The sequence below is a fragment of the Camellia sinensis genome, chromosome 5, assembly GCF_055761805.1.
Source record: "Camellia sinensis isolate YWXY chromosome 5, ASM5576180v1, whole genome shotgun sequence".
Lineage (NCBI taxonomy): Eukaryota > Viridiplantae > Streptophyta > Magnoliopsida > Ericales > Theaceae > Camellia > Camellia sinensis.
In genome coordinates, this window is record NC_138965.1 from 105,528,076 (window position 1) to 105,552,701 (window position 24,626).

The following is a 24,626-nucleotide window of genomic DNA, read 5'->3' on the forward strand; positions in this document are numbered from 1 at the left end:
AAGAAAATATTATAGAAGAGGAGACTAGCCGTGAGATACGTCATTATTTGTTTTGTGATGACACATGTCCTTATTATGCCAAGAAATTACATAATGGTGAGTTTTTTTGCGAGCAATTGGAGGATGGGAATCATTCAAAATCTTGTGATATAGAACATATGGGTACTCTTCTAATCAAGTACTGGGATTCCATTCTCCAGAAAGAACTCAAATCACCCTAGTTTGAAACATCAAACAACGTGGCATTAGTAGGATTGTTGAGTATGCCATAAATGACTCCTTACTTAACTGTTCACTCCAAATCAAGCTATCAACATTCTCTGGATGGAGAAGCAAATCTCCAAAAGCCTGCAACAGATTCTTTTTCCTCCTCTGCCTTCTTTTTTCCATTCAACTAGTAAGTAAACACTAGTTTCACATTCCATAGCAAATCTTAGCTCATTTACCCTAAATGAGCCATAGGGAAGATTCCTAGCTACTTAGACTTGTAAGACGAGTGACTATATACTGCTTCACCCGTGTAATTCATCTAAAACTTTGATCCTAGATAAGATTTTGTTTAATTAGTCATATCCACATCATTTCCTAATGATAATATAAAAATTTTAAGTAATATATTTTTCTTACACTTTTCCAAATATATACACAGTTATCCATTTTAATTATCTCGTATCTAATTTCTAGTATTGTTTGTTGAAAAGTGAGATATCATTGAAAGATAATTGTTTGAGACCACACACTGATTCTTTTATTAACGCTTTGATCCTCCCTAGTAAATTCATATAGTTGCTCCATATAAAATTTTCCTTTTTCTTATTCAAGAATGCATCTTCACATCCATTTGGCTACAAGCTTTACTATCACTATATGAGATTTTATTTGAGTAATCTATCCCTAGCTTTTGCATATAGCCTTTGCTACAAGCCTGGCCTTGTAATTATATAAAGAACCACCAGACTTTAGATTTTTTCTTCCTTGAGAACTTGTTGAATTTATTTTCTCTTTTTAAGAAGATTTGTAAATTCCCACACTTAAGTCTTATTGATTGAGTTTATTTCTTCTTCCCTCACCTTTTGAGTTTATTTCTTCTTCCCTCACCTTAGCCATTTAAATGAGTCAAGAGCTGCCATTGCTTCTTTATAATTTTAAGGCTTACTATATCCTTGGCAATCAAAACCTAATGATCTTTAAGCTGGGAAGGGGAAGCTTGCATTATCTTCATCTCACTAAACATGCCAACGTTTAGAAGATTTTTTTTTTCCTCTTGGGGCTAATGAGATACTTGTATTTGCAGAGGTACTTCTCCTACCTATATATCTACAAGTGTTACTATTAATTTGAGAGTGTTTCCATGCTCATAATAGTAACGTTTTTCTAGAGGACTGTTAGAATTCTACATCACCTACCACCTCACCTACTCCACTAAACCTAACCCACTACACCACTACCACCTCACCTACTCCACTAAACCTAACCCACTACACCACTACCACCATCCACTACACCTACATCTATATAAGGAACCATTTGTAATCATCAATATATCAATCAATAATAATACATCAATTTATTTTACAATATCAATTTATTTTACATGGTATCAGAGCAAGGTTAACAACCTAGTCATTCTGCTTCACCGGCGGGCGGCAGTCTCGCCTTGGCCGCCCGCCGGACCTCTACACATACCTTGATCACTCTGCATGTGCTTCCTCCCCAGCTGCTGTCCAAGCACAAAACTCTCACAGTCTCTCTCCTGTGCAGTCCGTGGACCACCGCTGCTGCAATATATTTTTGTCCGAACTTCCATCAATGGTAATCGAGCAGAAGTCAGCATCAGCCGGCTCTCTTCCCTACTGCACTCGCGGTTTCAGCCACCACTGCACTACCACCGCCATGACCACGCTGCTGATCTGCTGATAAATCCTTACTATTATTTCCCATCGCTTTCTATTCACAAGCTGCTGTTCTGATAGAGAGATTGCTCTTCCAAATGCCTGCTTGTAAGCTGCCTCCAGAGCCCCTGTGGTGCTGAAAGTCCAGCAAGATTCGCAGTGGCCTTGATCTTTGACTGGGCTGACTATTCCTGTCACTCTCCGTTCTTTTGAATTAGGAAGAACTTCATCAGTGAGCTTGTGATTTCCCCTTGTGGTGGCAGAACAGTTTTAACAGCCAAGATGTGGGAGATGGAGGTGGAAGAAGCCATGTGATTCTCTCCCAATCTCTCCCAATCTATGTTACCAAGTTGCAGCTTTATCTTAATGTACTTCTTGAATATCTTATCTTTTGGAGCCTTCCCAATGGCATTGCCGAGGATGAGCCGTGCACCACTCAGTTCCCTACTACCCCTTTTTTTATTTTTAATTTATATTATGTTTTTTACTTTATTCACCCCACTCTCTTCTTTTAGACTTCTTAAATCAGGAACTTGATGGTTCTGCACAAACTTTTCCTTTTTTATTATTTTATTCCATCCTTTGAAAACCCACTTAGCTTTCTTTTTCTTTTTTTTATTATGTTTACTCCATCTTCTTTGAAAAGAAACCGACACACAACTTGCTTTGCACATTTTTTTTTTTAAATATATATATATATATATATATATATATTAAAATAATGTATCATAAAATCAAAACCATGTGCACCCACATTCTTTCACACTTTTGCACCCACGTTCTTTCCTTCTTTTCTTATTTAAATAAATATATATATATATATTTATTATAATATATTTCCACTAATCCTACTTTTATTTTATTTTGTTTTGTTTTATTTTATTTTATTTTTTTATTATCTTTCTTTTTCCATCAATTTTCCTTATTATACAACTCGTGAGCATCACCCTCTCTTCCGTCAAAAAAAAAAAAAAAAAAAAAAAAAAGGCGCAGGAAGATCTGCACACCAAACTCATTTTATTCATGTCGGGGCTCACCCCGATCACCATGTTTCCACATACAAAAAAAAAAAAAAAAAAAAAAAAAACAAACCACCCACATCCACAGGTGGGATTTTTCTTCTCTACTCTGCCGCCGGTCTCTTCTTCTTGCCTCCGTCCTGGGCGGCCCTTGCCGGTGTTGCCTCCGTGTTTCCCACTCCACTGGGCATGATCACTCCCCCATACTCCTCCACTGCAGCATATGGCGGCCCTCCAAATCGGAACATCACGGTGGCCTTCCGCTTCAGCTCCTTGTTTTCTGCCCTTAGCACACTTATCTCTGCTCGCGCATCCTTATACATGCGTTGGAGCAGAGCCAGCTGAGAGTTTACATGCTGCACCTCATTTGTCCTACTTTGCAGCCGGTTCGACAAGTTTGTGACCGCCGTCATGCTTTCCACACATGCCTTCAGAGTATACTGATTGGCCTCCACATCCGACTGCACTGCCATTCTTTGCTCCACCGATCGCATCGGAAAGTTCAACGGAGCAAACTCCGGGGCGCTTGGTTGAGTTTCCAGTGCCACCGCACCAGTTCTCTCTCTCGTTGCCTCGTTGAGGTCGGGAAAGAGGGTGAGCAGCCCGCGGGAAGATGATGAAGCCATTTTCTGGGCAACAGAGTGTTACCGAATATCTCTCGCAACAGAGTGTTACAGACTCTCTCTCTCAGCACAACGAAGAGTTTTTTAGACTCTCTCTCTCAGCACAACGAAGTTTTTTTCAGAGGTTTTTTGCAGATTTTCTCTGCCTCAGCCTCAGCCTCCGTCTTATAGCCGAGGCAGCCACGCGCATCGCGCGCCTCTTGCCACCAGCCGACAAACGGGCACGCAAGCCAAGGCGCCCACGTGCCTCGCCATCATGTCCGGCACACCTTTTAATGAATTGGGCACGCCTTTTGATGGCACGCCTTTTTGAAAGATTGGGCACACCTTTTGAGGGTGCGACTTTTTAAGGGTCCGACAAGACTCTGTAAACTGTCCCGACATTGATTCCGGTTAGCTCCTTTATGGGTCCGACAAGACTCTGTAAACTGTCCCGACATTGATTCCGGTTAGCTCCTTTATGGGTCCGACAAGACTCTGTAAACTGTCCCGACATTGATTCCGGTTAGTTTCTACAAGGGTCCAGCAAGACTCCGTAAACTGTCACAACAACTGTCATAAACTGTCTTCTACAACGGTCCGACATGACCCCATAAACTGTCTTCTACATCGGTTTGACACCACCATATAGTGTCCTCTACAACTTTATGACACCACCATACAGTGTCCTCTACAATGTTATGACACCCCCATCCAGTGTCCTCTACACCGTTATGGCACCACCATACAGTGTCCTCTACAATGTTATGACACCACCATACAGTGCCTTCACCAACGGTCTGACACGACCATACAGTGTCTCCTATCCTTTTTTATTTTTATGTATTTTCTTGTTTTGTTCCTCTCTCCAAACTCAAGTTGGCTAGTTTCTATCCTCCTTGAGTTTGCGGGGGGCTGTTAGAATTCTACATCACCTACCACCTCACCTACTCCACTAAACCTAACCCACTACATCACTACCACCATCCACTACACCTACATCTATATAAGGAACCATTTGTAATCATCAATATATCAATCAATAATAATACATCAATTTATTTTACAATATCAATTTATTTTACAAGGACTAACTTGTTTTGCCTCTTCTACAAAATTGTATCTCTGCTCTAGCTGCACTCACGTCTATCCTATTCTGCAAAGTAAATCAAATGTGGCACATAAGAAGTTCAAAAATGAGCAAATTTAAAGAAAGGGGAAAATTTGGAGCTTGGTTCGAGAGCTGATCAACTAAAGATTGAAGGGGCACAACACAAGATTTTTCACTTCAAGAAAGTAAGAGGGTCACTGTCACCTCTCTTAATAGACTTATTTTTCCCTTTCTTTCTTTCCTTGTTTCTATATTTCATCTCTTCTTTCTTTTTCTTTTTTTCAGAGAGTGACCTCTCAATTCTCATAATATAATATTCTATCAATATCTTTCTACTTGAACTTGCTTTAATTTTAGCAGTATTTTTCTCTCTGTTTTTTTTTTTTTTGTATGCAGTTTCAAGATATCCTAAACATGACCTATAGTGTGGTCTATGGGTTGCACTTGCACCTCCATTAATGATGTTTAATTGTGAACTTCAATAGGTCTATAGGAAAAATGTGGACTCCCATTTCCACTAGAGTTAGGACTAAAGCCTACATTCGTTTTTCTTTTCTTTCTTTCTTTTTTTGACTATTAAGATTACTTAGAAGTTAATGTCAGAAGCTTTTACAGCTCTCTCAGTGCTGTGAGATACAGTTTTAATCTTATGTGATCACTACAGAATCCGACATGATGTCTAACTTCTGTTGTTTACTTAAACATTTTGCATTTTATTGGCCTTTCAACCTTCCAATCAAATCTGTTTCCATCTTTACTCCCTCTTTAAATTCCATTTTTAGGAGCCCAAAGCCTTCCCCTCCACAAACATCCAACCCAGGCACCTAAAAGAACACACCACACCCTAATTATTGTCTCCGAAAACTGTTCCAAGCTCACAACAATCCCCAAATATTTGTCTCATGTATTTGTTTTTTGTTTTTTTGTGGACACAATAGTCTTACCCTTCCTTACAATTGTAAAAACCAATAGTAGTTTCAACTTAATATATAAGAATCGGGTGCACTTTCCCATATCTTCCATAAAACTATAATCCTATAACCCATGAAGCACGGACATGGTGGAATTGGTGCCGTAGTGATGTCGGATACGGGGACACACCACAGACACATACTGGACATGAAATTTGGTGTCCCTTTTTTGTTTTTTTGGTAGGGGACACGGAAGGGGACACAGAAAGTCCTAAATCGAATACCTAATCCGAAGAAAGAGAAAAAGAAACCTAATCCAAAATCAAAAGAAAAATATATAAATAAATAAGAGAGAGAGAGAGAGAGAGAGGAGAAACGAAGAACCTGTTCGAGGAAGGCATTCGATCAATCGATCTCTCTCATTCTGTCTTGCTGATCTTTGTCTCCCTGTCTCTTCTTCTATCATCGTTGTCTCTCTTTCTCGCTTCGTCTTCTGTGTCATTGTCTCTCTCTCTCTTTCTTGTTGTCTCCCTATCTTTTTTTTTTTAACTAGTCATCTCTCTCTCTCTCTCTTTCACATTTCTATCCTTTGTCTATCTATAATAAGGCCTTGTTTGGCATATACTAAAAAAGTTAAAAAGTCAAACAGTCACTATTCTATTTAAATCACATCATCTTATTTAAGTCACATCACCTCTCTATTGCATCACTTCAAACTTAACCCATACTCAACCCATATTTCATAAAAAGTCAAAAAGTGCACTTATTTAGAACATCTCAAACAACCCCTAAATATACTATTATATATCATTTATCTATCTATAATAAATATATTATATATCTCTTTAAATCAGTTTTTTTTTTTTTCTTTTTCTATTTATTTATTCAAATGTGGTGACTTTTATATATACATTAAATTAATATTAGTTTTATTAATTTTGATTGTTTGGTAACATAATATTAATTTACATTGCAAATACATATATATTTAAAAATTAATAAATAAATTTGCCGTGTCCGTGTCCCCATTTTTTTGAAATTGTTGTGTTTCGTGTCCGTGTCCGTGTTCGTATCCGTGTCCGCGCTTCATAGCCTATACCAAAAGTCCTCCCAAATCTGCCTCTCCTTGTGATCATTTATCCAAGAGCAAAGTAGTCAATTTTGTAATCTCTAGCTCATCTAAAATCCTTGTTTCCCTCATTTTCCCATACTACATTGAACTTACATTATGCATTGTGCCCCCACAACACCCCCTTCCCTTTTTTGTAATATGTTGCACTCTTGCTTCCCCAAAAAACCCTAGATTGTGTACTGTAATGTTACCACTTACCCTACCTGGTTTCATTTCCTAAAACTCCATAAATGACAAAGTACATAATCTCATATTCCATTACGTCACCGTTTCAACTAATTACATAAAGCTACAACTCTTTTACATGGAGCTTTTGAATTATTTAAACTTTCTAGAAAAGCATAACTTAACTATCAAAAATACAATTAACTGAATGCTAAAAAAATTTGTTATTTGGTCATAATAGAGAAAATGAATGCTCCTTACCTTCATTTATTAAATGACATAGAGCAACAATATCACCACCGGCACAAAATGCCCGGCCACGTCCCTTTAAAAAATAAAAAATTACGTTTAAGTTGCTTCTATCATAAATTAGCACATGTAAACCAAAAGAAATCAATAGCCAAGTGTGAGAAGAACGACCCAATTACTATATCATCAAAAACAAATTACCTTCAACACCACAAAACCAATGTTGGGGTTATCTTCCCAGGATTTGTACAACTTCTGTAACCTTGCCCCCTGGACACCACAAACAAAGATCTCATGACTCATGCATACAATGGACACAAACCAAAACACTCGAACAACCCAGATGATGAATTTTGAGATCTAACCCATTTCAGATCAAACACAAGCTAAATAGATACTGACAGTGCAGGGGTGAAGGGACTGAAGATTGATAGCCCAATACCCCCAAGGGACTCTTTAAATGAGACATGTTAGCTATTATAGTTAGTATTATCATATTTTAGTCACTCCAATAGACTAACTATTATAATAGCTATTTTAACAAAATTCTTCAAGGCTAGTTACATTTAAAGAGCCTTGGGATGCTCTTTAAACAGTTTGTGTATATAAATAGGTAAAATAAAGGGTAGCGTTGGAGTACACAGATAAAAAAGGAATTAGGCAAAATAAAGAATTACCTTATTTTTATTTTTTTATTTTATTTTATATTTTAGCTAGTATGGTTGGAGTTCTCATTCTTTGACTTGACCACACTTCTGCAAAACCTATCTTGCAAGCATATCTCCAAAGCCCTTTTTTCCCAAAAGGACCTGATTAAAAAATTGCAAGCCTCTAAAAACTAAACACTAAACCCTAAACTTGTCCCCTGCTCTGCCCCAAATAAAATCCCTTTGCAGTTTGTCAAACCTTCATGCTATTGAAGACATGAAATAAGTAGGCAAACTTAACAAGTTGCTCTTAATCATTGTAAGTCTTCCGCTGTTGAATAATATTGCATTTTCCATCATGCCAAATGCCTCTGAAATCTTTTAATGATGAGAGTCCCAAACATTCCTTGCCTTAAAAAAGATCATACCAAAGTAAAACCCAGATAAGTAACTAGCCAGGATTCCACCTTGCAACCCAGTATCGACACTAACTCCTCTACATTAGAGACATCCCTCACTAAATGAATATAGATATCATGGTGAAAATTTTGGGTGCTTGGGAAACATACTTAGAAACAATACAGATAAATTTTATAATCAATTTATTCACATTTTATTGAATTTTGTTTACATTAAAATATTTTGAAGCAAGTAGCAAAAAGACTGAATAGAGAGAGATATAAGGGGTAAGAAACAGACCACAGCAGTGTTGAGGGCATTGAGAACAGAGGGTCTATTGAGAATTGCAGTTCTGGACCAAGATTTCCCTTCAACTAGAACCTGAAACATTTCAAGAGATAAGAGGGGTTTTAAAGAGAGAGTAAAAAGGGGCATGTGAGAGAGAGAACTCACAATATTGTCGAGATCATCGCTGAGGGCATTGTTGGAGGAAAGAGAGCTAAGGCCTCTGTAGTAGCCAGAGATGAAGCCAGACCTGCCAAGACAAACGCTTGATTAGAGATGCAGACTTCAAGCCCTGCATTTCTCTCTCTCTCTATCTCCGTGGCCCAACTCCGAATTGGAGGTGGTTCTTGCTTGCTTTCTCAGTGAATCAGTGATGATGGTGTTGTGAACTTGTGATTATTGTGATAATTGGATTGTGCCTGTGTTATTCCTTTCACCGGCCCCGGTAGAGTCGGTGGAAAATGATTATAATTGTAGCTTAACCGTTTATAGCTTTATATTTGTGAATATAAATTAATTTTTGATTTATAAATTAAGTTTCTCCTCTACCACTCAAAGAATAAGTTTATAAAAAGTTATAAATTGTATTATTAAACTGAACTAAACACATCAAAATAACTTAAATTAAATTAAAAACTGAAATAAGTAGGAAATAAGTCCTATCAAACAGGGTTATAATAGCTTTCCCGGGCAACTGCTGTCATTAGTTTTTTTTTTTAATGCTAGGAACTGAATTTATAGAATAATGCTATATGTAATAATTAGTGAACACATTATATCAATAGATGAGGTGACATAATTTTAGAGATTTTAGATATTTATAATTTATATAATAAATAGGGTCATTAATGATATCATAATACTAATTGGTATATTAATGTGTAAACTAATTGATACGTGTAGCACTACCGAAATTTATAACTTGCACTTGTTTATTTTTGTGGTAGGGATTAAATTAAAAAAATGTAAAATTTATGAACAGAATAAATTCAAATTATTAATTTTTTTTTGGTGCTCCATCCGTCTTAAAATATTAGTTCCTTATTCTATTTTTCATTGTTTCAAAATATTAGTTCATTTTCAAAAATTAAATACAAAAATAATATAAATTTCTTATTTTGCCTTTTTTTAAATTCATTAATAGCATAAAAAGTACAATTATGATATTGATATTTCTCAAAAAATGACTATCAAAGAGTAATTTTAAAAAATTATTTTTTAAAAGTACAATAATTATACCACCAAAAAAAGTTAAATTTCCTAAAAGGGATTATTATTTTAGAATAGAGGGAGCAGTAAATTTTGGATTGATAAGGACAGATTTGTAATGTAGCTGTTGTTGTGTTTTTTTTTTTTTTTTTTATAAAAGAAAAATTAATTTCAGAATTTTTTAGCATGAAAATTATATTATTGTGTATTTTTTTCAAATGTGTTTCGCGTGGCATCCAACGTGGGTGTAAAAAATTAAATAGAATTAATAAATGGAGAAATTGCAAGAAAAACGAAAAGTTGAAGAAATAATTACAAAAATTGGTGGAAACATTTAGGGGGATTTGGTGAAAGCCCCTTCACTATTTAATTTGTCTTTCAAAAGGACAAGAATTATATAAGTACTTTCAAAACCCCCTAACATTTTAAAACTTGTTTCTTTTACTATATTACCCTCATATCTATCAGCTCTCCTATTAAGTCATCTTCACTATATATTTCAGAGTAAAATTTTACTCTGTATGAAAGTAAAATTTTACTCTGTATAAAAGTAAAATTTTACATTCTGAAACTAAAAGTAAAATTTTACTCTGTATGAAAGTAAAATTTTACTCTGAATAAGAGTAAAATGTTACACTCTGAAACTAAATGTAAAATTTTACTCTGTATAAAAGTAAAATTTTACTCTGAAAAACTAGTAAAATGTTAGACTCTACACAAAAGTAAAATTTTACTCTGTATAAAAGTAAAATTTTACTCTGGTTCTGTCAAATGAAAAAAACAGAGCAAAATGAAATTAGATCAAAAACAACAAAAATAAATCAAAAAAAAAAAACAAACAAACAAACAAAAACAAAATAAATTAATCAACAAATCAACATATCTAATTGAGAAGAAATACTTCTAAAACTCCATCAACAATCGCAAATCTCAATGAAAATAATACATGTGTTCAACAACACTCATACACACAAATATATATATATATATATATTCAAAACTCAAATCATCCTCTTTTCCATTGGAGTAGATTCCAAATGCAGTAGTGAACAACAACAATGCAACGCATTAGCTTCGTATTACGTTTGGGACGGATCGAATCTCACATACATATCCAAATTACTTTCCTTTTCACTATCCCGAATCCAAATCTACAATCCTCAAATCACCAATACAGACTCTGTTTAGCGTGATTCCAGAGTCAATGTCCCCTTCTTATGTGCTTGCATTGGCGAACTAGGGTTTCTAGGTCACGAGTTCGTTTACGAGGTCCAATCGGAGGAGACCTACAAATTGATTGCTGAGAAGAACTATGCGAATCTCACTATTGTTGAGATGTTGCAGAGATTTAACCGGAAGCTCTTCAGACCGCACACGCAGCTCGGTCGTGAACGGCCTCCGCAAAAAACTGAACGATTCGATGAATTGTTTCACAGATATCCGACAATTAATCACGGCTGAGTACAAAGAGACAGTTGAACGACGATACTACACAGTGACAGGTGAAAAGGCGGATGAATCGACGATCGATCGGTTGATTGCGACGGGAGAGAGTGAGATGTTTTTGCAGAAGGCGATTCAGGAGCAAGGGAGAGGGAGAGTGATGGAGATGACAATGGAGATTCAAGAGAGGCTGTAGAAAGTATAATTTTAAATAATAAATCATAATTTAGTTGAGGGTATAATAGTCTAATAAAATATTTAAATAATAAATTTTATCCTTTATGCAAGATTTTATAATTATGAGGGGGTTTAAAAAGTATAATTTTTTTCTTAGTCCTTTTAACAATGAAAGGAAGATAAAGGGGGTTTATAGCTAAATTTCCCAAACATTTAAGGGGGATTTATTTATAAATTCTATTTAGTAGACTTATAACCTAATAAGTTCATAAGGTTTTTTTAGTGTTCCATCAAGTTCAATATGTTTAGATTTATATTCCATGAGATCATTTTTTTCTAATTTAGAATTTTTTTAGGACTATAATACCTTTTTATTCTATTTTGATAATATATATTATATGTTTTCCATTTACATTCTCTTTCTCTCTTGAATTTCCATATATATATATATATATATATATTCTCTATTCTACAACTATTGCTCTAATCAAACCAAATCTAAGCTTGAAAAATCAATTTTCTTATTTTTCTTACCAAACTTATTTTGATTTTCTACTGAATTCTTCAATTTCTTTGTTTAATTTCTCATCCAAACTAATATATTTTCATTTAAATCGCTGTAACACTTCAACAAGGCTTGTGCTCTGTAGTTTGAGATCGAATCATTCTATGATAACCTCATTCAAAAATCTCAATCTGTTCATGAGTTCAGTGTTGAGGTAATTGATGTGTACATATAGTTTTTTGAGAATTATTTGTAATGTTGTTGTTGTCGTTGTGTTTTTTTTTTAATAATTAATTTCAGAATTTCTTAGCCTGAAAATTATATTATTGTGTAGTTTTTTAGGACGTGTTTCGCGTGGCATCCAATGTGGGTGCAAAAATTAAATAGAATTAATAAATGGAGAAATTGCAAGAACAATGAAAAGTTGAAGAAATAATTACAAAAATTGGTGGGAACATTTAAGGGGTATTTATTTATAAATCCTATTTAGTAGACTTATAACCTAATAAATCTATAAAAATTTATAGTGTTCTATCAAGTTCAATATGTTTAGATTTATATCCCATGAGATCATTTTTTCCTAATTTATAATTTTTTTAGGATTATAATGCCCTTTTATTATATTTTAATAAGAGTTGTGCTTGAGACCCCCAGTCTCCAACTACCCCTACCACCCCCACATACACGTGGGGATTGGTCATTGGATATAAAAAAAGAAAGAAGAAAAAGAAAAAGAAGAATACCAATCACACCCCACTGGGCCTGGGGGTCACCCCCAGTGGGGGTCTGAGGCATTGTACTACTTTAATAATATGTATTATATATTTTCCATTTACATTTTCTTCCTCTTGAATTTCCATATATATATATATATATATATCGATACTCTATTCGCTCTAATCAAACCAAATCCAAAGCTTGAAAAATCAATTTTCTTGTTTTTCTCACCAAACTTGTTTTGATTTTCTTCTGAATTCTTCAATTTCTTTGCTTAATTCTCCATCCAAACTGTGTGAGTGAATTTCCGATCACACTGCCAACTCAGTATTTAGTTGGAGAGCACTGGCAAAATAGATGGCACCTGTCTGACCTGCAACAGAAAGAGAAGATTCCCCCGGTGGTTCGTCCACCCGGGGGCACTCCGACGATCATGTCAGTATATCTCTCAAAGATAATCAATTGTGCTAAACTCACTGTTCAAAATATAAATTGCGTACCTTAGACCCATCGGGGGTGCCTTTCTTTTATAGTTAACTCAATCCTAGTCCCTATAGAAGCCTTGCTTCAATGGACTTAGGATTACTGCTAATCCTGGACTCCTTCAGGATTAGGATAAACTCTCTAAGAGTTTTATCTTTACCCAAACTGAAGTCTTCTCCCATTCTAGAACTCTTTTGCCCTATCTGCTTATCTCGGATTCCGACATCTTCGGAGATAACCTTTGCCTTGCCGAGATCACCTCGGCGTCACGACCAGGACACGTGGCACCTCGGCTGACACGTCGGCGTCACCTTGGCCACGTGTTGGTACTCAGAAAATATATCCCCACAACTGCCTTCTAGGTTCTATTACCTCGGCATTCTGAGGTGATGGAACCTATATCGGTACTTCCTGCCAGTACGTCGGCTTTAGCCGAGAACATCATTATAGGCCAACATGTCTTCTTAAAGATCAAGAATTCCAAGAGCTTATTCACGCGTATGAGCTGTTATACATAATAACTCAACCGTTTCAGCCACGCGTCTTCTTTTTACTGGATCGTACTCCGTACGTGCTTGTAAGTCGTCTCGCGCCTGTGTGCGCCGTCTGACAGATCCATCGTTCTAGGTTCATTAATTCTGTTTTGCCGCCGTTTCAAGTTTTAACAAAACTTTTTCCCCCTTTCCTTATTTTTTCACTTTTCTCCATTGTTTCTGAGGCTTTCTCTCTCTCTAACTTTTTTTTCCAAATCCTCCATTGTTCAAGCTTCTAGAGCTCTATGACTTGCACTCTCCACCTCCTCCAGCGAGGCTCTTGCTAATCTTTTCTGCAACTGCCGTTCGTCTGACTTCTGCGAACTCAACACCGGCTTCTTTTCTTCGGTGAGTTTACCGTTTCTCCTAATTTCAGTTTTTGATGCTCTTCATTACTCGTTGCCTTTACTGCTTTGTTCAAACATTCGATTTGCGAATCATATATCTGAATGTAATTATTTCACGACTTTGCTCTTGCTCATGTCTTGAATATACGTACTGCTCACAATTTTTTTGCACTTTTGTTACTGTTCTTAGCCTGTTACACCTGTCTTTGTGTTTCTTGATGTTCCTTCACTGTTCTTGACTCTGAATCGCATTACCTGTTTCTGTTTTCCAGATTCGTGCCTCCAATCTTCATCTCCATAGTTTTAGGTTTGGGACTTGTTTGTAGAACCTATTTTAGAAAAAACTGAAACGATTCCCAACAGATTCTGTGTATTCTTAGGCTTTAGCTGAGGTCCCTAAAACCCTCCAAAAACTCCTTCCTTCTGAAATCCAACTTCTCTAAGTGAAGCCGACATTATGGGTATGTGAAAGCATAGGGTAGACACTCCGACCAAGTTAGATCATTTTAGGCGTGAGTTTGACATCCCGGCCGACGTCCATCTGAGGTTGGCTGGGGGAGATGACTCCATCATGCCTACAACTGATTCTATGCCCTTCCATGTGGTAGCCTTCATTGAGTGCGGATTTCGGCTCCCACTCAACACCCTTTTTCGTGAGATACTTCACTGCTATAAGTTGAACCCGATGCAACTCGCCATCAATTCCTATCGAGTTATTAATGGTATCATAGCCTTAGTCAAACAAGAAAATTCTAGGATTACCTTAGATGATATCCAATATTGCTACACCATGTGTGGCCTCAAAAAAGATACGGGCTATGTTTACTACCTTAAGCCGAGGTCCACAGAGTACAAAATTGTTGCCGACCTCCCTGACTCTAATAAGGGAGCTGGGGATGACTATTTTATTACCTCGGGGAACTGGGAGCTCGCTCCAGACGAGGACCTCCATCTCTACCCTCTTCCTCGATCAGTTTTTGTAGGGGGCAATGGTAAGAGCCCTGTGTTCATACTAACTTGTTTTTAAAGTATTCAATACTTTATTTGTTTCTAATGTCTGTTTTTCTTGCAGCTCTCCCTCAGCCACCAAAGGGCTTCCGTCAGTCTTTCTTTCCCAGCAAAGACTTGAGGAAACTTTTGGATCTACCAGTCCACAAACGGAAGGCCCCTCTTCTACTTAACTTCATTCCTACGTACAAATCAGCTCTTCCTGACGTCCCCAAGAAGAAGAAGAAGAAGAGTCTGTCTCCTCCTTCCGCCACAACTCCTCAAGCTGCCTCCACATCTCGGCAAGATCAAGGATCGACTTCTGATCCAGTCGAGCAGCCGTCAACCTCGGCTCCTTATCTGATCCCAATATCCCAGCGCCAACGTCGACGACGAACTATTTTTCTTGCCAGGATGGGTCGCCAGAAAGCAGTTGCCAAAGATCTCTTGGCCAGTATCCCATCAATCATTGACATTCCACCAGCGCAATCTCAGCTCCCTGCGAAGTCGAAAAGAATAAAGAAGGCTCAGCCAAAAGCAAAGGTGACTCAGGTTGACACTGAAGATACTTTGCCAATTTCGAAATTGGCTGAGAGTGAGAAGACCACATCTGCTGCCGAAAAGAGGCCTGCCGAGGCCCAACCATCCGAGTCTATCCGATCAAAGAGGCCGAGGCCATCTGCTACAACCACCTTGGGGTCTCGAAAGCACGATTCCCCCTGGGCCCCCCCAAATCACTCTGGAAGATAAGCCAGTTATGGCCAACGATAGCGCCGATGACATTAATGTCGGCGTTGCCCTTAGCACCGCTCTGCTTCTTCCCGACGATCTCGACCGAAACGCCTAGTTGAGTGAATATGAGAACTATGCTCTGATGCTTCAGCGCTCCGTTCAAGTAAGTGTCTTTAATTGGTCGTTTTTCTTTCTTTCTTTTTTATACTTTAGAAAATTTTAAAATAACTTCTGCCCTGTTTTATTTTTTCTCAGGCGATCCAGCATGCCCATTCTTTCTCAGTACAATCTTTCGAGAACCGAAAGAAGCTGGCCGATAAGAAGAGGGAGGTCTCCAGTCTTCAAAAGACTAATAAAAACTTGCAATCAAAGATGAAGACCTTGGAGGATCAAGCCGAGGCTGCTATTAAAGCTAAGGATGTAGCCGAAGAAAAGGCGGAATCCGTTGAGGCCATCAAGAAGGTCCTTGAGGCCGAAAAGAAGGAGGCCGGGGAGAAAACGGCCTAGGCCCAAAAAGAATTGCAAGAGGCCTTGGCCATGAAGGACGTCGAGCTTAAGGCAGCCGATGAGAAGGGCTACAATGAGGGGGTGGCCGATGTCACGGCGGACTATGAAAAGCAAGTGAAGCAGGCATGCAACAAGGGTTTCACCCTTGGTTGGATGTCTCTTCTAAAAAAGCTTGAAGTCCCCGAGGACTCGCCCCTCAGGAACGCCGACGTCATTCTTCTTCCATTCCCTCCAACTCCAAGTCAATCTGACGACGAATCTTAGTCTGAGGAGGAGACCTTGGTGAGGAAATCAAAGGAGGCTGCTGGGACCAAGTCCCCTTCTCTGAATGAGCAAGTCCTGGACTTGACTCAAGATGAGGAGGGTGAGAAGGTTCCCAAAGATGCTACAGCTGAGAAGGCATCAGCCGACGTGCTTCTTGCCGACAAGAGCCTTGATGAAACCCTTCAAGAAATTGATGCCTAGCTTACGGCGGAAAAGGCTGCCAAGGTGTCTTCCCAGCAGTCGTCCGAACTTCAGACCCAACCATCTGTTGTTGCCGAAGAGTCTTGACTTTGATGTCTTTTTCTTTTGTATTTTGTACTTTGTTTTTCTTTTTGAAGTAATGTAAACTCTTTACATCGCCGATGTGCCTTTAATTCAACTCTTTTGTTTTGAATGCTTGCATGTTTGCCTTGTATGCTTCCATACTTAGAAATTTTGTATATCTTTAATATACACTTCAATCCTTGTGCAACCTTCTCGGGGTGACATACCTCGGTTATACAAACTGATGATTTACCTCGGCAAGTACCCAAGTACCTTTCTTGGCATAACCTTGGTTCCACCTTGTAAATTTTTTTTCATAAAATTTCAACAAGTATTTAACCTTAGTCTTCAACTTGTAAAACTTTTCTCAAGTTTCAACAAGTGTTAAACATGATCTCGGTTTAACTTCAACTTATAAACCTTTCTCAAGTTTCAACAAGTGTTAAACATGATCTCGGTTTAACTTCAACTTGTAAACTTTTCTCAAGTTTCAACAAGTGTTAAACATGATCTCGGTTTAACTTCAACATGTAAACTTTTCTCAAGTTTCAACAAGTGTTAAAACCATTTTTCTTCTCTCTACCCCCTAATGTGAACCTAAGTTCCACTTGGGTTCTCATTATACATGTATTCCAGAAACAACGTTATGTATCTTTATCAGTCACAAGTGTATAAACGAATAAATCAAGCTAAAACTTTATTTATTTACTTCGACGAATGACAAAAGAGCAAAACTTTATTTATTTACTTCGGCAAACACCTCAATATTTGCTCTCAGGAATGCCTCCAATTTTTTTTCCTCTTCGTCGGCTAAGCCCGAGCCGAAAAGAAAGAAGTGTTCTTTATCCCCCTCCTGGACAAGGATTTTCTTCAGTGCTTCTTCACTCTTCTCAGCTGGTTCATTGCCGACATCCTCTAGGACCTCCACGTCCTTGCCTTCGATCTCTGCCTCCTCTGGTTCTCGTATGCTGCAGGTGGATTTCATTGCTGCCATGGAGCAATTCTTTGTCTGCAGCTGATCTCCTTTAATCTCCTCTATCCCATGTTCTGTTGGGAACCGCAATAGTTGATGCAATGTTGAGGGAACAACCCCCATCGCATGTAACCACGGCCTTCCCAAGATATATTGTAAGGGGAGGGTGTGTCGATTACGGTGAACTCTGTCTTTATCCTCTTGGTGCCAGCCTGCACCTCCAAGCTTGTCGTTCCCAATGGCCATGTCGGCTTTCCATTGAACCCAACCATTGGGCTATTGGGTTACTCCATATCGTCTGGGTGAGGGCCAAGCTCCTTGTAACATCTGACGTACATGATGTCACAAGAGCTGCCTTGGTCGATTAAGATGCGCTTCACTTGGCATTCCCTAACCTGGAGGGATACTACCAAGGCATCGTTATGTGGATGCTGCACCATCTCAAGGTCGGCTTCAGTGAAGGACACTACTGGTCCTTGGCACTCCTTTGCCCGATATCTCTTCTCCCCGACTTGGTAGACATGCTGCAAGTGCTTCACCTTCTGGGTCTCCCCCCTAATTTCGTTCTCGTTGACCTTCGAGTGAATTACATTAATTACTCGAGGTCCTCCTGCCTGAGGTTGCTGTGTTGGGGGAGGCGGAGCTGCTAGTGCTTGAGGTAGTCTTGCCTGTTCTTCCCTTGTCCTGGCCTCATCAACAAGGTCTCTCAGATGGCCTTGCCTCACCAGGTTTTCCAAGTGTGTTTTCAAGGCTCTGCAGCCCTGAGTCATATGCCTATCTTTGTTGTGGTAAGCACAATGCCTGCCAAGGTTTCTTCCCATAAATTCTCCTAGTGCCCTCGCTGGTGTTCTGAAATAGGGTTGATTCCGAATTTTATCCAGGACTTTGTGAATTGGGATTCGGAACACAGTTGTCACTACCTATGTAGCCCTCAGTTCTGTCTCTTGCTTGCTGGATCCATTGTTACCTCGGCCTCACTTCGGCGAGCCGTTTCCTTTCTCTTATTTTGTCTCCTTAGTCCTTGATGTATCTTCCTCAGCTCTGGCATACTTCTCGATTTTATCCATGAGCTCTTCCATGCTTTTTGGCAGTGTCTTTGCCAAAGATTTTCGTAGTCGACAGTCGTCTTTTAGGCCGTTCTTGAAAGATACGATCGCCACCTCTTGATTACACTCTGGTATTCGGTTGAACACCTCATAATACCTTTTTGCATAGGCCCTAAGGTCTTCTTCCTTACTGATCTTCAGAGCCATCAATGCGTCCACCCTTAATGGCTGCAGCTTGTTTGTCACGAACCTGGCCACAAAGATCTCGGCCATGCCTTCCTAGGTCTTCACACTTCCCTTTGGTAGTTTGTGAAACCAATCTGATGCAATCTCCCCGAAGGATGAGGGGAACACTTTGCAGAGCAACGGCTCGTTCCCACTATACAATGCCATTGAGTTCAAGTATAATCCAACGTGGAAGTTGGGGTCTGACTTACTATCATATATTTGGAACCTCGGCATACTGAATCTCTTCAGCACCTCAAATTTGTCCAATTCCACTGAGAAAGGTGTTCTCGGCTTATCAGGGGAGGTTACCTCGGTATCGGCATTCTGTTGTTTCCTCCTGAGTTAATCTCTCAAGTCCTCCCTTGTCCGCCCAGGAGCTCGGCTATCTCCTGATTTCAGTCTTTTAGGTGCACTGCTCTCTGCTTCGTTGTGAGCCCTTTTTGACATTTCTCTATGAGTTGTGTCGAAACACAGCTCCTGCCTTTGAACATGTCGATGTTCTCTGGGGTCTGTTTCCTTGGTGCGATGCGTCCTCCGCGATTCTTCCCTTCTCGACTCTTCTTGCCCGACCTCCCTTGAAGGTCGGTGAGAGTGTCTTTCACTCCTGGTGTGCTGAGGGGCTATTAGGATTGGTTTCTGCCCTCCCTTCTGGGCATTGGCTGCTGGAATCAACGTGTCCTGCAGCGGGAATGGTGGCTGCATGACGTTATTTTGCATCATAAAATTGACGACCGATTGCAGGTCTGCCAACTTGTTTGCCATCTCTTTCACCTTTTCGTCCCTCCTCAGGCATCTATCCTTTCATACTTGGAGGTCGTCCTCGTTGCAGTATCTGCTTCGATCTGGTTTCTTTGGCACGTCGCCATCCTGGCCGACGTCTTTCTTGCCGTGATTCTGGTTTTGAGTCTCCTCATTGCGACCATCTTCCTTCACATTTGGGTCAACGTGTTTTCCACTCCCAACAGGGATTTCGTCCCCAACCTTATCCTTCTGTCCGTCGCTGGCCATCTATTCTCCTTTCTTTCCCACAGACGGCGCCAAATTGTGTAAGTGAATTTCCGATCACACTGCCAACTCAGTATTCAGCTGGAGAGCACTGGCAGAATAGATGGCACCTGTCTGACCTGCAACAGAAAGAGAAGATTCCCCCGGTGGTTCGTCCACCCGGGGGCACTCCGACGATCATGTCAGTATATCTCTCAAAGATAATCAATTATGCTAAACTCACTGTTCAAAATATAAATTGCGTACTTTAGACCCATCGGAGGTGCCTTTCTTTTATAGTTAACTCAATCCTAGTCCCCATAGAAGCCTTGCTTCAATGGACTTAGGATTACTGCTAATCCTGGACTCCCAGTAGGATTAGGATAAACTCTCTAAGAGTTTTATCTTTACCCAAACTGAAGTCTTCTCCCATTCTAGGACTCTTGTACCCTATCTGCTTATCTCGAATTCCGATATCTTCGGAGATAACCTTTGCCTTGCCGAGATCACCTCGGCGTCATGACAAGGACACGTGGCACCTCGACTGACACGTCGGCGTCACCTTGGCCACGTGTTGGTACTCAGAAAATATATCCCCACACAAACTAATATACTTTCATTTAGATCGCAGTAACACTTCATCAAGGCTTGCGCTCTGTATTTTAAGATCGAATCATTCTATGGTAACCTCATCCAAAAATCCTAATCTGTTCGTGAGTTCACCATTGAGGTAATTGATGTTTTTATTTTTTTGTGTATTCAATAAAGATATATGTGTACATATAGTTTTTTTGAGAATTATATGTAATGTTGTTGTTGTTGTGTGTGTTTTTATTTATTTATTTATTATTATAATTAATTCCAAAAATTTTTAGCATGAAAATTATATTATTGTGTACTTTTTTCGAACATGTTTCGCGTGACATCCAACGTGGGTGTAAAAAATTAAATAGAATTAATAAATGGAGAAATTGCAAAAAAAATGAAAAGTTGATGAAATAATTACAAAAATTGGTGGGAACATTTAAGGGGGATTTATTTATAAATCCTATTTAGTGGACTTAAAATCTAATAAGTCCATAAAGTTTTTTAGTGTTCCATCAAGTTCAATATGTTTAGATTTAGGGTGATTCTACTTATACCACTATTTAACCTCTTTACACCCTCCATCTCATTACACCACTAAAAAAAAAATGTAATCCTCATTACACCCCTAATTTATTACCAAAACTAACCCTAAATTAATTATTTCATTTCTTTACACCACTAATTTTGGTAACACGGTGCTAAACAATTTACATTATCCGATGTTATGCTGCCAGAAAAAATAGATCTCTCCAGCATTTTGTTGCTATACATTTACAGAGTCACTTTCTTCCAAACAATGATTTATTAATTTGTGGTGGACCTGTTCGGTAATACAACGCTAATTAATTTAAATTACTTTAGTGCCATGTTACCGGACAATATTTTTTTTCCTAGCATTACGTTGCCGTCCAAGTAGATGATAACAAGAAATTAATTTGGGTCACTCGTGAAGTGTATGTTCAGTGATACATTGTTATATAAATGGAATTACTCTAGTGTCATGTTGCCAAACTATAATAGAGTTGTCTAGGCCCCCGTCCCTGTACATTGAAAGATTTACTTTTTCCTTGAAACATCCATAAAAAAAATTCATAAATCAAACACGCATCCATAGAATCGTATATAAAAAGTATCCATAAAATTATTCATAAAAACATTAAGTGTATGAATATCCATAAAGTATTCATAAAATCTGTCATTGTTTGCATCCATCAATCAAACATGTTATCACAATTCATCTTGGTAATTTGTAAGTAATTTTTCCCTCTTAATAAAAATAGACATCTACACTTTTTAGAACCTATCAACCTCAATCGTTCCCCCTTGATCTTCATGTTATCTCTATAATAACCACTTCTTTTTCAAGTAAGTGTAAGTCTTGGTTTTCAACCATTGCCTCCCATATCTGATGTCTTTATAACAATGACAAATCCAGTCTTCTTCCCAACATTAGAAGCCCATTTAATTAATGCTTCACGACTACTAAAAATCTAAATATAATAAATATATTTATACGTCAAATTATTAATAAAACTCAATACAAATTAAAAAAAAAATCGTATTCATAAAAAAAACTTAACAAACCTCGTCTGTAATGAATTCATGACTGGTCCACTAATATTGCAGTACTTGCGTTGTTGCAATGGGTATAAGTATAATCTTTCTAGGCAAAAAAATAAATAAATGAAACTGAATATACATGGTAATGAGAAGCCTAACAAATTAAAAAAATTTGGTTTGGGGTTACTGGAAATATATCTTTTATTCAGTAGTTGGTTACCAGACTTATATTTTTTGTTCAACAATGTGATGCCGGACTATTTTATTTTGTTCGATTTCGAACCACCAAACGAAAGTCGAACACTAGTCCAAAAAAATGATATAAAAACCTACCAAATAAATAAAAAAAACTTACAATTTCACTTTTTTGATGGTTCTTCACCACCGTTTCTTCATCTATTGCTTTCTTTAATGATCAAAATACTATGATTCTCAATTTTTGAAAAGATATGTGTAAAAGAAAAGAAAAATTAAGAAAGGAAAGGAGGAGTGGGGATTGAAGATCAAGGTGTGTAAGGAGATAACAAAATATATTTAATTTTAGTGTTTTGTCCTTAAAGATAATTTCACACATGGATAAAATTGGAGGGGGGAAAAAAACTCATATGGAAGGTGTAAAGAGGTAAAGTAGTGGTGTAAGTAGAATCATCCTTAGATTTATATCCCATGAGATCATTTTTTCCTAATTTATAATTTTTTAGGACTATAATACCCTTTTATTCTATTTTGATAATATGTATTATATGTTTTCCATTTACATTCTCTCTCTCTCTCTCTCTCTCGAATTTCCATATATATATATATATATATATATATCGATACTCTATTCTATAGCTATTGCTCTAATCAAACCAAATCCAAGCTTGAAAAATCAATTTTCTTGTTTTTCTCACCAAACTTATTTTGATTTTCTTCTGAATTCTTCAATTTCTTTGCTTAATCCCCCATCCAAACTAATATACTTTCATTTAGATGGCAGTAACACTTCAACAAGGCTTGTACTCTGTAGTTTGTGTTCAAATCATTCTATGGTAACCTCATCAAAAAATACCAATCTGTTCATGAGTTCACCGTTGAGGTAATTGATTTTTATTTTTAAATTTTTTTTTGTGTGTGTGTATTCAATAGAGATATATGCCTATATATAGTTTTTTGAGAATTAGGGTCCAAAGTGTTTTTGAAATTGGTGAAAAATGTTGAGAATAGTTGAAATTTGTAGAATGTATTGTGAAAATAGTGAAAATTGATTAGTGTCATGTGGTATGGTATAGAATCCAACCAAGGTTTGGAGATAGATTGATGGTGTGTCTTATTGGTTGGATATTTCAGTGAATGTGAATGTTCACACCCACTGAAATAATTGTTGTTATGAATTATAAGATTTTAATATTTTATTTGGTAATGTGAACAATACAACATAGAGATGTGAATGTTTACATCAATATAATATTTTAATAGTATAACCTAGAGATGTGAATGTTCACATCAACATTGCATTTACCACAATGCATACTAAATCAATGGTTATGTGTACACAATAACAATCAGCTACCAACAATGTGAATGTTCTTAGTGTCTCTATAATAGCAAAACAACATAATAATATTAACAGTGCATTACTCGCAAATTATAATCAATGTTAATATTCACATTAAAAAATAGTCGTACTAGTACAAACAACAATGTGTTGTTTTGGTTACAAAAATAGTATATACATAGAGATGTGAATGTTTACATTAATTCTGTAATATAAATAGGTAGTCGCACCCAATGTTAATGTTCACACACTCATGTGTATGGTTCCATGAGGGGAAAATATTGATGATATTGTGTTGATTTAAATACAGTTCATTACAGGTTAAATGATATTATTGAATGATCTATTCATGCATTTTTTTTTCTTTGATAATATTTGGATCGTTTATTAGCTAATTTTGTCTTTGTCATTCGTTCTTTTTTTTTTTAAGTCCTAGAATGGAAGAGATTTTCTCATAGAATGAGGAAGAGATTTTCTCCCTCAAATTAGGGACTCTTGTTATTTTTTATTTATTTATTTATTATATATTGGTTTCAAAATAGAAGGTTGATTTCGTCATATTATCCTAAACAAGACCTAATGGAATACTCAAAAAGAATATGGGTTAGATGAAACATAAGTCTTAAGAATTGGATTTACTAAAAAAGCTCCCATTTAAATATTTGCACAATATATAAAAAAAAGTTAAAATTTATATTGCAAAATTATGGTTTAGTGTATATTTTTGCCTCTCCCATATTTTTCATAATTCTCTCTATTTTTTCATCCTCTTTTCCCATATTTTTTTGATCAGCACCTACCTTTCCTTTACCTTTTCCAAATGTTATTGGTTACCTGTTCCCCACACCTCTCAACTGCAATTGACCATTTCTCCTCTAGTCTAACCTATTTTCTCAGCCCCTTCGATCGTCTTTTAACCCACTTATCTACCCATACCTTTCTTCTTTTTTTTTTTTTTTCATTTTGCTATTGCCTTCATCTCTAAAGCTCATGCAACCCACCATTGCCGCTACTACAACCTCTTTCACAAACTTCCATCTTTACCATTGCAAGATTGAGAGACAGAGAGAGACAGAGAGATAAATATCTTGTCATGATTTAGAGATTAAGAAATGTGATATGGAGAAACT

At 37.4% G+C, this 24,626-nt stretch overlaps 1 protein-coding gene across 1 annotated transcript in view; it reads right to left on the reverse strand.

Annotated features, from left to right (window-relative positions):
- The window catches only part of LOC114258919 (3-hydroxyisobutyryl-CoA hydrolase-like protein 1, mitochondrial), a 48,734-nt gene extending 38,001 nt beyond the window's left edge, over positions 1-10,733 (reverse strand). The window contains exons 1-5 of the mRNA XM_082871957.1: positions 10,705-10,733; positions 8,581-8,677; positions 8,428-8,508; positions 7,283-7,351; positions 7,094-7,157 (exon numbers count right to left, since the gene is read on the reverse strand). Coding sequence (XP_082728083.1) covers positions 7,094-7,157; positions 7,283-7,351; positions 8,428-8,508; positions 8,581-8,677; positions 10,705-10,733 — 340 coding nt within the window. The remainder of the gene's footprint in view (positions 1-7,093; positions 7,158-7,282; positions 7,352-8,427; positions 8,509-8,580; positions 8,678-10,704) is intronic.
- Between the last annotated feature and the right edge of the window lie 13,893 nt (positions 10,734-24,626).